Here is a 17,229-nt window from a genome sequence, read left to right as displayed (position 1 = left end):
CCCTAGTTAAATCATGCAGGTCAATCGTCTCGATCAAATAACCGCATGTTTTGGTATTAAGGTGTAAGGAAACAAAAGTTATGATATTTAAGAATGGATGAGATATGGTTATACTTATTTTTACTGGCATAATAACTTATGAATACACATGATATGCTTCTAATTAATGCCTTGTATAACTTAATGTGAAATCCGTCAAAGTGCTCTCCTTAAATATTTACAATAAACATTTTCAAAATAATCCAATTATAACGAAATCTACATTAATACGGTCATTGTATTCAGTAAGCTATTTTGAAATAATAAACTAATTAAATGATCTGGATTGCTAATATGGAAACTATAGAGTTTTCTAATATGTTACGTTTTTGATATTAGCAATCAACGCGTTACGCGTTACGACAACAAATACATGTTCTATGCAAAAGACGAAAACTAAAGTAGAATACATCTACAGTGAAGGTAACTTTAAAACCAACGTTTTTTTTTATACAAAGACAATGATGTCGATTAATAATGTACATTTGTACATGTTCGTCTAATCTCTTTTTCGTCTGAGGACCCGTTTGGGACATAGGCCGCAAACCAACTTCCTCCAGGCGTCTCGGTTCTGGGCGAGTCTTTCCAGCTGCCTCCATGTTTTGCGCATCTGCTTAGCATCTGCATCCAGATCACGGCGCCTGGCGTTTCTATGCCTCTCTTTCTTCCTTTGCGTTTGGGGGTTCCATGTGAGAGATTGCCCTGTCGTATTATATGCAGGCTTGCGAAGGGTGTGACCTATCCAACGCCGACGTCAGAAGAATGTCTTCTTCAACTGGCCGCTGCTTTGTTCTTCTCCATAATTCTTCGTTAGAGATCTTGTCTGGGCAACGAATCTTGAGGATCTTTCTGAGGCAGGTGTTGTGTTCTTTTATAGTGGTTACAGTGGTTCTCCAGGTCTCTGCTCCATAGAAGAGACTTATCTTTGTGGTGATGCCAATTGCGATGGATCAGCTGACGGTAGGCTGCTCGTGCTTTACCGATGCGGGTTCTAACATCAGCATCCGTTTCTCGATGGTTTTCCAGAATGCTGCCGAGATATGTGAAGCTGTCCACCTCCTCCAGCGCCTCGCCTTGGACTAGGATGGGTTTATCGTTGGATGCGTTCGTCTTGAACACCTTGCTTTTCCCTCTGTTAATGGTGAATCCCAGTCTAGCTGAGTTGCCCGCTACCATGTTTGTCCTTTCCTGCATCTGTTGTTATGTGTGGTAGATGTCATCCACCGTTTTGTTTTCAAAATGTGTTTGTTAACATAGGATCAGGAACAGTTTTGTCTAAAAACATACGTTGTTTCCCAAGACAATCTGCGTGTTGGGTGTTTTGTTGTTTAGTAGATTTGAAAGTTAAATACTCTGTTTTTAAGACGTAGATTAAAATCGAAATTATAAGATAAATATACATTTCTATTCATATATGTAATGTTTTGGTTACATGGTTAACTAGAAATGGCGCGGTAGAGGCCGACGCGTTTCCCCACGCCGCATGTTTGACCCAGGGGCGCCCCAGGGTTGGTAATGGGGCCATGCATAATTGAGATTTACCGTATTTTTATATAATCATTATAGAAGTTCAGTATCAATTAGAAGTGAATCGGTAGAAAGGAAGAAATTATAGTAAAAGGCAATTTTTGGTGGGTGGGGACTATGTGGGCGGGGCGCCCCAGGGTTGGTAATGGGGCCATGCATAGTTGAGATTGACCGTATTGTGATAAGAGAGGTTCAGTATCAATATGAAGTAAATCGGTGTAGAAATGAAGAAGTTTATGTAAAATAATCTAAACAAATGAGTGAAAATCTCTGACCCGGCCCCACCCCAACCCCCATAACTTTTGACCCAGGGGTCAGATCAAAATTCCAAATATTGCAGGGTCGCACATATGCTCATAGCTACCATGTGTGTAAGTTTCAAGGTTCTAGTGCTAATAGTGTAGGAGGAGATAGTGGCCAGGACGGACGGACGGACAGACGGACAACCGGACAGACGGCGGAGATTATCACAATATCCACACAATATCTTTTCAAAAAGCGTGGGGAATAACACGGAAAGTCTGTTAACATTATAAACACGGTATGTGTCATCTCTGATAGAGTGCATAATAAATCACTCCAATCGTACATTTTAAGTAAGTAAGCTAAACATTTAATAACTTTTAGTGTATAGTTGTGCAACATTCATTGCGATATTGCACGAGACATACAAAGATCGCACGTCTGTCGTGTATTACAGTGGAGTATGTAGCAATGTATTCGTTCACACACGCATTTCGTTTACACTGTCATTGAAACGTAATGCAGTGTAATTTTGTGGACGTAATTAATATAATTAATGGTTACGCTATATAATATCGTTAGTATTATAATTAACGCGTTCATAACGCCATTATTTCAATTGCTTAAACTAGCCCGGACACAGCCATATTGACGAAAACTGGAAATAAAACGTGTTCCAAGAGAGCGACATGGGCGTCACAAAAGATACACATACAAAGAGGTTAGTTGTTTATTCGGATTCTCGATTTTTGTCAACAAGTGACATGAGAAAACATTATCATTTAAGTGGTTACATGTATTTGCTACGATAACGAGTTGATTTGAGCAGAAATATGTCGAAACCAACAATTGAGTTCTAATTTCCACCCTTAGTATGTGCGTATTAAGACTGACGTACTAACCCATTCATGCCTAGTAAACTCTCCCATCCTTCTAAATTGGATCAATTTATTTCCAAAATTAGGGATGTCTACCATATTTATTTCTATATTTAGAATATTTCATATAGAAATTCCTTTAAGCAAACAGCGTAGACCCAGATGAGACGCCGCATTATGCGGCGTTTCATCTGGGTCTACGCTGTTTGCAATGTCCTTTTTTCAGGACGCTAGGCATAAATGGGTTAAACAACGTTTTAGAACGGTATCCATTTCGGTAAATTATTAATCGATATTCAAAACAAAATAACGATGAAACATAACAAACTAACGATTTTAATAAACTGTTTTGCTGTTTAATAGTGTTTACAGTTATATTACAATTTTAAAACACTGATATTTTCTAACAAGTCTCTTGAAAGCATAAAACAATTCGGTAATGGCCACGTTGGTATATGTTCTACTTATACACTGTTACGTGATTGAATTAAATATTTTCCTGATTGCACAACCTTGTAAAATTGTTATAGAATAATCGTTAGCATCATGTTTCAATTATATTACTCCATCAGTGTCAGATCAGGTGTATGTGCTGTATTTCGAAGCATGTAACACAACGCTCATTGCAAACGCAAAGGCACGTCGGATTTCTTATGTGTACTTTAATAGCGATTTGTTAATTATTACTTCAAATTGTTGTCATTAGAATATTACCTTTCTTCATAAAATTTAAAATGTTTTTGTACAGTTTTATTTGAGTATACAAAACAATACTATATAAATGGCCGTCTACAAACCTAATTACTGTCATGACTTTGCATCTTAATGTTAAAATACTAAAGGATCATATATTTTAATCAAACACGAGATGCTATGGATTTGTATTAATTTCATCGTGCATGAAAAAAGTTCAAGTTCAGTTGGTTTGTATCAAACCAATGTGTACATTTTATCCTCGCTGGAGAAGCCCAATATACATTTTTAAGCAATTGTCCACTTGCTATTTAGTTTATAGCATAGGATAATCACCCTAAACATTTATGTTTCATTTTAACGCTTAAATAACAACGGATATTGATTCCCATAATAATTATAAGTGTATCATTTGTCAATATCCTAATGATATTTATAGCGCATCGCTTTCGTATTAATCATAACTTTGAAACATTTAATTAGTTCATTATGGACATTAACACTTCCAAAAATCTATATAAAAAAACAACATCGAAGGTACAGAATTTATGCAACTTAGCAGGCTGTGTGTCTTCGATATCGAAAGAAGTCGTCTTCCGCCCTAATCTTTCGTTACATTCCCAAACCAAAGCGTTAAGGATTTTAAGGAAAATCAGATTAATGCACGCGTATCTTTTATTCAAATGAAATTAAAACCTAATATATAACAATAAAAATATTAATAAATACCAATACAAATATAAATAATAAGGGTAGATATGAACAACACCAACGTTTTTTTAACATTTACGTGCCAATTGTGTTGACTATTTATTAAATAATATCCGTAACGTTATTGCATGTGACAAGTGCCTGAAAGAGGACATTGTGTTGTTTATTATGATATTTTCATAAATATATAATACAAGCATAACTTTACAATATTTAAATATTATTTGTAAACAAAACATTTGATCGGGTAATATACCATTTAAGATATATATTTAAGATAGATTTAATACATATAAGCAGTGCTCTGTGAAAAGGAGGTTTAATGCATGTGCGTTAAGTGTCGTCCCATATAAGCCTATTCAGTCTAATCAGATACGACACTTTCCGCCTAAGCTGGATTTTTGCTGAAAAGAGACTTTCTGTTAACATAAATATTATACAATCTGAGAGTCTCGTCCCTGATTAGCCTGTGCGGACTGCACAGACAAATATGGGACGACACTTTACGCACGTGTATTATATCCCTTTTTCACTGCGCACGGCCCATATAAATTCATTAGTAATTACGATACATACAAGAAAAAATCTCTGAACCACACATACACGTTAAGGACGACATAGTTAACATACGTAAAGGTCACATATCAAATTAGGCCAAAATAAAGCTTCTCTAGGAAGGTAGTTTGTTATTGATCATGCAATTGTTAAAATACTTTTAGCAGACGACATGTCGCGTCAATCAAAATAAGATAAAAAGTCAAATTTGTCCATACAACAGCTTGTTTTTTTACATGAGTGGAGTTTCGAGACAAAGGTGGGATGTTTGGGCATCCGTTTTCGATGGACACAGTTTTTGTTTAACCTGATTTTGATTTAATTGGGTATCTATTTTTACACACATGTGTATTTGAAACATATGTCCTTAAGAGTACAAGTATTAATGATTACTTTGTTTTGTATTGACAAAAACAATTGTCATATGCGTTGCTCAACACATTCACATACATTCCATAAAATACATCGGAAAGCCATAGTCATGTATACCTTTAGTAAACCTGTTGTACTCAAAATGGAGTTCGTGCCAGTATCTGTCGCCTCGCATTAGCCTCCGGAACTGACGGCCCAGTAAACATGCGAACGTGGGACCCACTGCGCTCTGCGGAAGTAACGTCTCCGTCATAGCGCCCGCGAATAGATCAATGCCATCAACATGCCTACACGTAACGAGACAGTACGTCACGCCGTTTTCGCACACGCCATAATGAGTTAAAGAATCGCTTACATTATTGTTTGATATATTGGACAAAGCAAACTTCTCGCTTGTGCATGATTCAGTCACGTTTAAGGACTTTAAAATATTATAAACCTGTAGTTTTCTTATCACACATTTTCTTTGTAAATATTTAGTTGCATACTATTATAATTACTGTTATCTTGAATAAGATTCTGAACTACTTACGCCTGTATAATACTTCAATTATACACACGCAAATTACAAAATGGACAAACACAAAACAAAACTGAAAAAAAATGTTCACGTTTTCCTCATGTGTATACCTGTATGCTTTCTGTAATTTCTGAGTTTGTTCTGCTGTGTGAAGAAGAGTAAACCGGCCGTCATTAGTCATGTCAGCTTTTGCTACAAACATAAATGGTTGCAATACTAAATACACATGTTTACAAATAGCGAAAAGTTGTCGACATAACTGTCTAAGATGGGATTATAGCCTACTTCTCTTTCGATAATTATATGCAGAGTGATCATAAACTTTCAATAGAATTGAAAAAAGAAATGCAAACATAGATAGAAAGATAACTGTATAACAATACACATTGGAAATTAAAATGTACATAGTTGTTTACATAAACAACTTAATTACAAAATAATGATAAAATAAACTTCATTATATTTTATACTCATGTTTTCTTGTACTGAATGTATTTATGAACAAATCAAATGATTGTAAGATATAATCAGTATTAATAATTATTATAAAAAAACTGCTACTTTATTTTGACGATTATTTCAATGATGCAAATCACGTTTTTTTCAGTAGCCCCTCATGAATAGTTTTATTATTACCTTACAGTACTGCCCCTGGATTTTTTCACGTCATTGTGTCTTCGCCTGTCAATTACGTCATAACTCTTTCTCTGTTCCTGGGTACATGGATTTTTTGACGTCATACGATCAACTTTCCAGTTGTAAGCTACATGCATAGGTCATTGGGTTTATAACGTTCAATTTTATTTATATTTTCTCTCTGATATGCGTTTCTTTTTTGATTTAATTATTATTAATTTAATTTTTAGCAGTCACATAAACAACCAAACAATGTAATATGGAATTTTTACACCCATTATTGCTGCTTCTTCCTGTATTTGCGCGATGATTATCTGAAATATTAACTTAATGACGCTATATTCTTAAATCTTTTTCTATAAAGAAGGAATGTAGTTGACACTTGTTTGTAGTTTCATTTTATCGTTCGTCAAAAAGTTGTAATTCTGTTGCTCTGGTATCTTCAATACCATTGAGTAATTAAATTGTAATTAAATTGAATGCGTTTTAATTCCCTTTTATTATTGCTTGATTTGAGTTACAATGCTATGACGTTAAAATTTATGTACACGTAAATGTATTATGAATATTGCTAGGCCAAGTGTGAGGTTGAGCGCTCTATAACCGGTTTAAACCCCCAATGCTTTGCATTGACCGTTCCAAGGCGGTGACCCCAGCTTTAATCATATTTTGTGTTTATGTTGGTTTGTATTGTGCTGTATTGTGCTGTTTTGTACTGTTTGGGCAATCGGTCACTTGCCCTAAATAAAGGACCAACTAATTGTTTTTAATGAGATTTCAATACTGCTCCAGCAGCTGGAGTTTCACTTCTTTATATTGGAATTCGTTTGCTAATTAACGAAATATCTGGGCATAATGTCTTACAAGTTCTGTTTGGCAATTGGTTCCTTGCTATAAAATTAAAAGCATTTAGGATGAATTCACGAGTTTCAATGGGAATGATACGTATAAAATAATGCTTAACAATATAAAGAAGTGAAACTCCAGCTGCTGGAGCAGTATTGAATTTTCATTCAAAACAATTAGTTGGTCCTTTATTTAAGGCAAGTGACCAATTGCCCAAACAGTACAAAACAGCACAATACAGCACAATACAAACCAACATAAACACAAAATATGAATAAAGCTGGTGTCACCGCCTTGGAACGGTCAATGCAAAGCATTGGGGGTTTAAACCTGGTTATAGAGCGCTCAACCTCACACTTGGCCCAGCAATATTCATAATACATTTAAGTGTAAATAAAATTTAACGTCATAGCATTGTAACTCAAATTAAACAATAATAAAAGGGAATTAAAACGCATTCAATTTAATTACTCAATTGCATTGAAGATACAAGAGTAACAGAATTACAACTTTTTGACAAACGATCAAATAAAACTATTAACAATTGTCAACTACATTCCTTCTTTATAGAAAAGATTTGAGAATATAGAATCATAGAGTTAATATCTAAGATAATCATCGCGCAAATACAGGAAGAAGCAGCAATAATGGGTGTAAAAATTCCATATTACATAGCTTGGTTGTTTATGTGACTGCTAAAAAAATTAAAAATAATTAAATCAAACAAGAAACGCTTATCAGAGAGAAAATATAAATAAAATGGAACGTTATAAACCCAATGACCTATGCATGTAGATTACAACTGGGAAAGTCGGTCGTATGACGTCACAAAAATCCATAATGACATAATGACGTGAACAAATTCCAAGGGCAGTACTACATAAAAATATTAATGGGGCAGTGCTACTAATAAAACAAGTTTAGGTGATTTAATATTAAGAAGCAAATGAATAAAAATGGTAATTCCATTAAAGCGACATTATTGGAATCAAACAGTATATAGGTGTTTTGACAACTGAAGACAGAAATGATTTGATGTACGATTTGAGTCCAAATGTAGATTACATGCAGATTTGTTCATACGACACAATGACACAATTCTATTCAACAGTGAAAAATGCCTATAATGTAGTATTCATGCAGATTTGTTCATACGACACAATGACACAATTTTATTCAACAGTGAAAAATGCCTATAATATCACTAATGATTCCAAATTTTAAGGGAAGAAAGATATAGTGAATCGAAAACCATCAAACACGTGTTTTTAAGTACATAAGTATCGTATCCTTTTGATAAAAACAAGTTAATTAAATTGAAAAGTTTAATATGAACATTTGGTTTAACATATTTTAATTTGCGGACACGCTTCAAAACATCTCCGTAAAATGATGTATGGGAGATTCCATTATTTAAATGCCATTTTAAAGAAACATTATATTTTGAAATTAAATCACCATACTTAGAGTAAAATCTAGCAAATTTATTTCTTCGGTTATGATACAAAAAGCCTTGTTTTAGCAATTTTTTTAGTTAATAGTAGATTACGATCATTAAAATCTTTAATACACGAACATGCTCTGGCATAACGTACCAACTGCGAAATGTAAATACCATAGGAAGGTTCTTTAGGGATGTTGCCATCTAGAAACGGAAAATTCACAATTTCAAAGTTAAAATCGTCCCGTTTGTCGTATAAACTATTTTTGATCAAATTATTATTAATAGTAAAATGTAAGTCTAAAAACGCAGCGTCTGTATTGGATATACACGATCTATTTAAGACTAGTTCTTTTGGGTAGATTTTGTGAAGATATTGTTCAAATAATGGATTATCTAAATTAAGTATGTCATCAATGTACCTACTAGTAAGGTTAAAACAATTAATCAAATCTACTTGCTTAGTTTTAGATAATTCTAACATAAATTCGCTTTCATAACAATATAAAAAAGGTCAGCTATAAGTGGCGCACAATTAGTACCCATAGGAACGCCAATAATGTGTTTAAATATTTTACCATTAAATTCAACAAACAAGTTATCCAAAAGAAAAGTAAGTGCTGCACAAAAGTCAAGACCGGTCCAAATGATGTAATTATCTAATATCTGATTAGTAAAAAAAAGCTGTTTTAGTGTTTAAAGCTAGATACAAACACTTCTCTCTAGCAAAAGTTTTTTCAATAAAAAAAACAAGTTTGGATTTTATTAAAGCGTGAGTAAGCGTTGTATATAGTGTCGAAAAATCATAAGTACTTACCTGTGACACCTTATATTTTTTATTTTCAATTTTATCAATTACTTCTAAGGTATTTTTTATTGACCAAAATAGGTTAATATTACTATTTTCATAAACTTTATTACAAAATTTAGCTATATGATATCTAATAGCACTCAATGCAGATGTAAGATACACTGATAATTGTTTGGTGGTACAAGACATTGAATTAGCGATAAAACGACTTTTATATGGCGTCTTATGTAATTTAGGTATCCAGTAAAGTGATGGCAATTTCTTGTCAGTAATATTGACTATTACATTTAACTTTAAGCATTGGGCAATATGGTCGATAATTATTTCATTAGGTTGCTTATTGTACTCACAATATGATGTAGTTTGTGAAAGTTCTTGTGAAATAGTTTGAACATAAAACACTCGTCATTTAATGATAACATTATTAGCAGCCTTATCAGCAGGAACTAAGACGAATTTAGATTTTAAGTCTTCAAGCAATTTACAGAGATTTTGTTTATTAAATTTAGGTGAATGTGGTAGGGCCAAAGGATGTGTATCATAAAAACATATTTTATTCATGGCCATACTAAATATTTTAGTTTTCCAATCATTGAGTGCAGTAATTTCAGCATTTTCCTTCCTGCACCATTTAGTGCAATAATCATGTAAGGATGTTACGATATTCGTAATGCAGTCATCAAAATCAACAGGAATAGGCAGTCTGTACTTAGGGCCTCTGCGTAGCAAATTTCTAAGGTTTTTATTTTGAATGAAATTAAGGTCCCCAGTAATAACATGTCCAACTGGACCATATATATATTTAGAACTAGTACAGTCACATAATGTAGGACAATTTCTTATTACATTTATATCTGTGGAAATAGAATTATAATTAAAAACGATACTTCTTACAGGTTTACTATATTTGTAGCAAATAAGTGGTGATTCAGTATTGCGGAAATAAGGGGGAATCAACCGACGTACATTTTTATCATTGAATATTTTAGGAAGGTCAATTAAATCAAGACCTTTGTTACAAAACTCAATTTTGATACGATTTCTAGTTTTGTTAAGTACATTTTCAATAAAAGGTTTAAGATACTAGTCAGTGAAAGATTCAATAATACAAGCACATTCATATAGACGGTGAGATTGAAGTAAAATAAGTTTACATTCCTTATCAATATGCGCCAACGAAGAAACAGAAAGAGAGCAAAGTGTACTTAGTAATTTATGTTTACCCCCATTTTGTAATACTGTGTAGCAATCATTTAAAGAAAGCAGACGTTTAAATTTACGCCTTAAGTTACCATTTTTCCTAATGCCATGTGAACGTTTATTTCTTAGACGTTTACTAAACAGAGAAAATGAATTAATCGATTTATTTTTAGAAATTGTTCCAATATTTATAATATTATCATTCAATCCAAGAGGGTAAGCTGATTGGAAACGTTTAATCCATTCAAATTCTGACATGCACCTTGCTTTTAATTGGCACTGACTTGAAGTACTATTATTAAAAATAAGTTGCTCCACAGGTTGAATTTAAATATTTGTTACGCTATGACCTGTTTTATAAAAGTGCTCGTAAATGAAGTTATAAAATTTATTGTTATTTTTAATTTAAAAAAAAAGTGCTCTAAAGCGTGTTTTAAGTGATCTACCCGTCTGCCCAACGTATTGCGCACCACAACAGGGTACATTTCAAGTAATAACATAAACCACATGCATAGAATTTCATGAGACATCGGATTTAATATTAGCTGAAAATTTGCGGTTATTAACCGATGAAAGAATAAAAGAGGACATATTTAAAATCTTGCAACATAAACACTTCCTGGAGTTGCACTTATTTATTGTAGGATACCGATTACACGGAGCTAAATTACGCTGCGAACTAGAACCCAGCCGCATTGTACCTCCAATGAAAGATGTTCGAAGTAAACTTAATTTGACTGTAGGTTTAGAAAAAAGTAATTGTCTATAATTTAACGGCAAATGAATACTACGTGTAATCGGAATTCTCAATGGTGAGAGAACAACTTTCGGGTTTTTTGTAATCAATCTGTCCATAGGTTATTTATTTGGCGAAACCACCAATCTAATAATCACATTAATACACATTGCCAAGTCAACATACATAAAAGAGTAAGAGGCAGCTTGTCAGATAATGGTCTGTAAAAATTCAGTATAACCTGCAGAACTCTCAATTGATGAACATACACGTTTACTTTATAAGTACAGAGAATGTATAAGAATCTAAGTATAAGAAAGGTCTTAAACAAGGTTTCTTAAAAAATAATAAAAACACAATACCGCCACCAGCCTCTGAAGGCTGAAAATATAACAACATCGAAGATATGTACGGGGATACACGCTAATGCATCCACGCAGCACACATCAAACTGTTGTGCAATGCAATATAAAGAAGTGAAACTCCAGCTGCTGGAGCAGTATTGAATTTTCATTAAAAACAATTAGTTGGTCCTTTATTTAAGGCAAGTGACCAATTGCCCAAACAGTAAAAAACAGCACAATACAGCAGTATAATTTTTTTTTCGCAATTTTGACAGTAACCACAACGCTGACAGTTCTTGACCGGAGCTCGATAGACATATATAATTGGAAGAAACTGTCATGGCCACGAAACGATTAGGTAATAATAATGCTTGTTTTTCGGACAGTATTATTTACGAAAATTTTGAAGAAAGTGACCATGTAATAGTAACGCATTCGAACTGTTATTTAATGTTATATTCAAGTCCGGGAAATTCCCACACAGCTGGAGAACCGGTCTGATTATTACCTTATATAAAAAAGGCGATCCGTCTATATCCAAGAATTAACGAGGTATTACCCTTGTGAGTTGTTTTGCAAAGTTTTTCAATAACATACTAAATGAGTGCTTAAAACATTGGGCTTCTGCTTATGAAATTTAAAGAGACGCACATTTCGTTTTCAACCCGGGCTATAGTTCTGAAGACGCAATATTTGCAATTGAATCATTGATTGAAAGACATATAAACAATAAACAAAATATCTGTGCTGTTGTGTCGATTATTTTCAGGCATATGACTTAACGGATCGTATGCATCTCTGGTTTAAGCTCATTCAGTCTGGTATCGATGGTAAATAATTGTCCGTTTATCTTTGTATAATCAGATTAATTTGGGTTTTTTTACTAACATAGTAATAGTATTTCAGATATTTTTAGTTTAAACCTATTTATTTTTATTTATTTTAGCTCGATTGCATCGAAAGCCTTAGGCTTATATAAACGCTCTCGAGTCCGTTTCCTGGGCCTAGAACCAGTACTTGGTGTCTTTTGGGAAGATCTAAAGAACGCCCCTACGGTGGGGATCGAACCCGTGACCTCCCGGTCGCTAGGCGGACACCATATCCATTACACCACGGCGACCTTGAATCCGACATCGCTTTATTACAAGGTGAGATATGTTTGCCGATAATGTTTTCATAATTTTTAAATGATATTGAGATGCACTTACAAGCTGATATAAATGCTGGCATAACTATTGATCAATATCAATCCATCTTCTATAATTTGCCGACGACGCAGTATTAATCTCTGAATCCGCTGATGGATTACAATCTTCTCTGAGCAATTTGCTTGAGTATTGCACGATGTGGAATATAAGTGTCAATGTCGACAATACAAAAGTTGTTATCTTTCACAAAGACAGATTAAAAAGGGATATAATTGTGTTTGTAACAACAATTCTCTTGAAATCGCGAAGAATTTTAATTATCTAGGAATAGTTATGTCAAGCAGCGGAGTATTGATACATGCCACAAATACTTTGTCAGCCGAGGCGCTGAGGGCGATGAACTCATTAATTACTTGAACAAACTCTTTGAATATACATGTTAAAATCATGTTTAATCTGTTTGATGCCTATGCTGCTTCTATTCTTTATTATGGAAGCGATTCACTAAAGCTGAAAATATTGAGCGAGTCCACCGCAAATCCTGCAAATGGCTTTTAAATGTGAAAGCTTCTACAAATTCAAATGCTTTGGATGCCGAAGTTGGTAAATACCCGATGTGTATATGTCGATATTTATGAAAAATCGTCCAACTGTATTTGAAGAAATATTATTCGTAAAGAATGTATTTAAGCATGTGATAAATCTCATTACATTTCATGGGCTTCAAACGTTCGAAATCTTTTGCAAGAGTAAGGATTTAATGACGTGTGGATATATCCAAGATCTGTTAATGTTAACAGCTTTATTGTAATGTTTCGCAATAGATTACATGATTTGTGTATTTCAAAATGTCAAACTGATGTTTCGACACTTCGTCACTATTTATTTGCAAGGAATTAAAACCCATTTTTGAAAGATCCATTCACCTGGATCAAATTGAAAATTCTACAGTTAGAAACATATAAGCAAATTTAAGATTTTCTTCCCATGTTCTATTTATAGCAACTGGTAGTCAACAAAACATTCCAAGCAATGAAGGGATTTGTAAATTGTGTACACTTAATGAAATTGAAGATGAGTACCATTTTGTTCTGATGCCATTTGTAAGATAATTTAAGAAATGAACTTATACCTGCTGTTTTCAGAATAAGACCAAGTATGTTTTAATTTTCACAATTTTTAATTGAGACCACAAAATCTATAGTGATAGGTCTTGCTTATTTCTGTATTAAAGCATTTAAACTTTTGGCCGAAAATATATAGAGAATATTCATCCCCAGAATTGAAATTGTGTATATTATGTTATCTTACTGCATATTTTATTCTCAATCAATTACGAATTTTTAAAATCCACTTAAGTTTGTTAAAAAATAATAAAGAGCCTTCTCATACATATTACATTCTCACTAAATCATATATTAGAAAAAAGCATTAACAAAATTGTTGTTATTTTGACGGATGTGTATGTATTTATTATTGCTATATTGTTATTGTCACGATGAGCTGTGCATGCTTTATTCGTAAATGAGCTATCTGTTCCGTTCTATTCTGTTATGTTCTTAACGTAAGCAGATCTTATTACGCTTGACTGTAAGATCAATACATATTGTTCATTAACTCTTGTTATTTTTTTCTGACAATGTTTATTAGATACTCGAGAAAATGTGCCTCACAAATATTTAACAAATTAACCTTACTTCAGTATTTTCTCTATTGGAAATATGGAGTGATATGTGACTAAATTCTTTTCGATGCAGAGGTAAAAAAAAATGATAGAGTTGATCTCAGTTGAATCTAAGGTCGTGTTCTAACAATCGAGAATTCGAGAATTCCCGTAAATAGCTAGACAGTGAAAATCGGGGATCCGAGAAAATGTTTCACCAATCATCTATGTCTTGTATTAATTTATTTAGAAGAAAAAAATGACACTAGTTATAACTGCCAATCGTTTTTAAAGACATTTCTTTGTTGTTTATAACTGCGAATATCATGTTATTAAAGCCCTTTCGTGCTTCTGTACCACTTATAAATTAATACATACACTCATAGAAAGATTGTATGAACCTTTTATTCTAATAAATTAATACAAATGTACTTGAAAAGAAGAAACAGGCATATTAATTTAGGTCATATACAAAATGTTCGATGTTGATTTCCCACGTACCTAACCCACAATGTACTCGTCAATGGTTGTAGGCAGGTGTACCATGTTCTCGTGACCTTTGAATGTTAATAGCCGGCAGATCTAAGCTATTATTCTTCTTATCCAGAAAAAGCATGTCTTTTGTCCCGTGTTCAAACTGACTAGAAAGTGAAGTGATTGTAAATACTTTGTCAAGACTCTCATGAGTTCACCCCAAGTGAGTTGCGAGCAAGCTAAGATTCTCGCGATTTAGATCAAGACTCTCACGAGTTCAACCCGAGTGAGTTGCGAGCCCGCTAAGATTCTCGCGATTTAGATAAATACCAATGGATATTGGCGCCTAATTCATGGGTGCGTTCGTGAGGTCCTAGCTTAGTCGTGACCGATCTGCATCGTTCGTAGTACAGTCGCAATAGAATCTTACACATCGTACTGAATTCGCGACCCTATTCGCAAGACTTCAACCGAACCCCACGATTCGTCGTAACTCAATCGTACCAGTGTCGGAACTGAATCGTAGACTGTCACGAGTCTTCCCGATTCAATAAATGTGATAAATCGTAGCGAATCGTGGGCATGTTTTCGTAGTGGAATGGGGCCATAATTTTAAAGGCTCAACACAGTCCGACGATAATCGGTATAGCGATACAATTTTAAATCGGGAGCAGATCGTAACAGCAAGTAGCATCCTGCTTTAAAGTATTTGCGATCGGCTGTTCAATTGCTGATCTCTTCTCATGTTCGCAGTGCAAATACTCATGTGTTCATGTGAGAGTCTCTTTGTGCGTACCATGTGAGTAAGGTTACTACACGTATTCACTTTTGCCTATACATATAGCGGTGCTCACATTTAAGTCTTCTATTCAAATAGGTAAAATACGAGTTATTTTGAAAACTTTGTAAAGGAATTTCAATATAAGAATAGCAAATTGAAAATATATGCATATCCATAGCTCGCACTCAGGACAAGTAGGTGGAGGGAGTTTCAAAGATTAAAAGAAATAAACCGAGTTAACAAAACTTATAACAGGATGAAATATTAAATTTTAACTTTATTTCTTATAGTTATCGTTTTTGTTGGTCCTATGACAAGTGAACAGTAGCATAAACAGTGAAAGATCTGAACGATTGCATCGCCAATATGCACGTGCTATCTAAGGCTGTGCAACTAGTATTCTTGTATATGCATAATAAAGAACGAATTATATAGATAATTAATCCAAAAGTGTTTGCTTTAATTGAATGACGTCTTAGGTCTTTAAAGAATGTTCTGATGTTACTGAAGTTTCGATTCGGAAATATAATCGTTTAGCAGTATCAACTAAGTTATTAACACGAGTAATGCATTTTATGTGCGTCGCCTTGATGATGTATCACAAACTCAATTAACAAATCGTCAAGAACAATGAGCACACGTGTAGACGGTTACATTTTCAGAAATACATGTATTTCTGCAAGATAAATCAAATGTTCACTATGATAAATTATTATTTCCATGATAAAAAAACGATTTCACAAAGAACAATGTTACAAACGAAAAGACTAACCAACATGCATAAGTTTAGTTTAGTTGGTTACATAAACATATATGTAATTCTTAGCAGAGTGCTATTTCGTTTTCTGATGTTTTGTGTTTTATTATTATTTTATGAACCTGTTACATAAAATTGAAAATCTGTTAATTCTAAAAAAATCATCTAAAACCTAAAGAAGACCCGATAGAAGAGCAGTTATTAAAAATGAATTTACGAGGGGGTCGGATGCGTACGGACAAATATACATAGAACGATTTAAACAAATGTTTTTAGATATCCCTTGGCGCTAGAACTAGATATAATATTGTCCTAATAATAAAGTGAATCTATTCAACTTAAAACATGTTAATTTCACGTTGAAAATATGTTTTTTCCTCTCATATTTGGCTGTGTATTGTGATATACTTTAAAATGCGTTTATTATTTTAGGTTTCTTCTTCGTAAATCAAATGGGGAAATATGAAGTATAAGTATTGAAAGAAACGGTTTAATTTTCATCAATTTAAAACGTTTGCTTTTTTTTTTTTTTTTTTTTGCTTACATGTGATTTTGATGGATTATTATAACTATTATAGACTCATGGACTCATTGATATTATACTTACGCACACGTCAGAAGGGCGGTATGGGGTTGTTTACAGATACCAACACAGTAGCCTCAAACAAAGAAACCGTGCAGTTAAGGTAATCCTTGTATTTAACTCTTCATATTAACTTACGTACACACAAATTAATCTTATATTATCGATGTAACTCTCAGATGGCATGTTGATCTTATGGTTTAAACGACGTTAGTGCAAGGATTTTAACTTGGATCGGTTCTAAATATAAGTATACATATTTAAAAATACA

The 17,229-nt window shown here is 33.5% G+C and overlaps 1 protein-coding gene across 1 annotated transcript; it reads right to left on the bottom strand.

Moving 5' to 3' along the window:
- Positions 1-538: 538 nt before the first annotated feature.
- Positions 539-14,979, bottom strand: LOC127854621 (thyroid peroxidase-like). Its single transcript, XM_052389685.1, is given in 4 exon segments — positions 539-777; positions 5,136-5,305; positions 5,649-5,730; positions 14,865-14,979. Coding segments are annotated over 4 exon segments (606 nt in total).
- Positions 14,980-17,229: the final 2,250 nt, after the last annotated feature.

Source organism: Dreissena polymorpha, chromosome 13 (assembly GCF_020536995.1).
Source record: "Dreissena polymorpha isolate Duluth1 chromosome 13, UMN_Dpol_1.0, whole genome shotgun sequence".
NCBI classification, from domain to species: Eukaryota; Metazoa; Mollusca; class Bivalvia; order Myida; family Dreissenidae; genus Dreissena; species Dreissena polymorpha.
The sequence above is the reverse complement of the archived record's forward strand: the minus strand, read 5'-3'. Positions and strand labels throughout refer to the sequence as shown.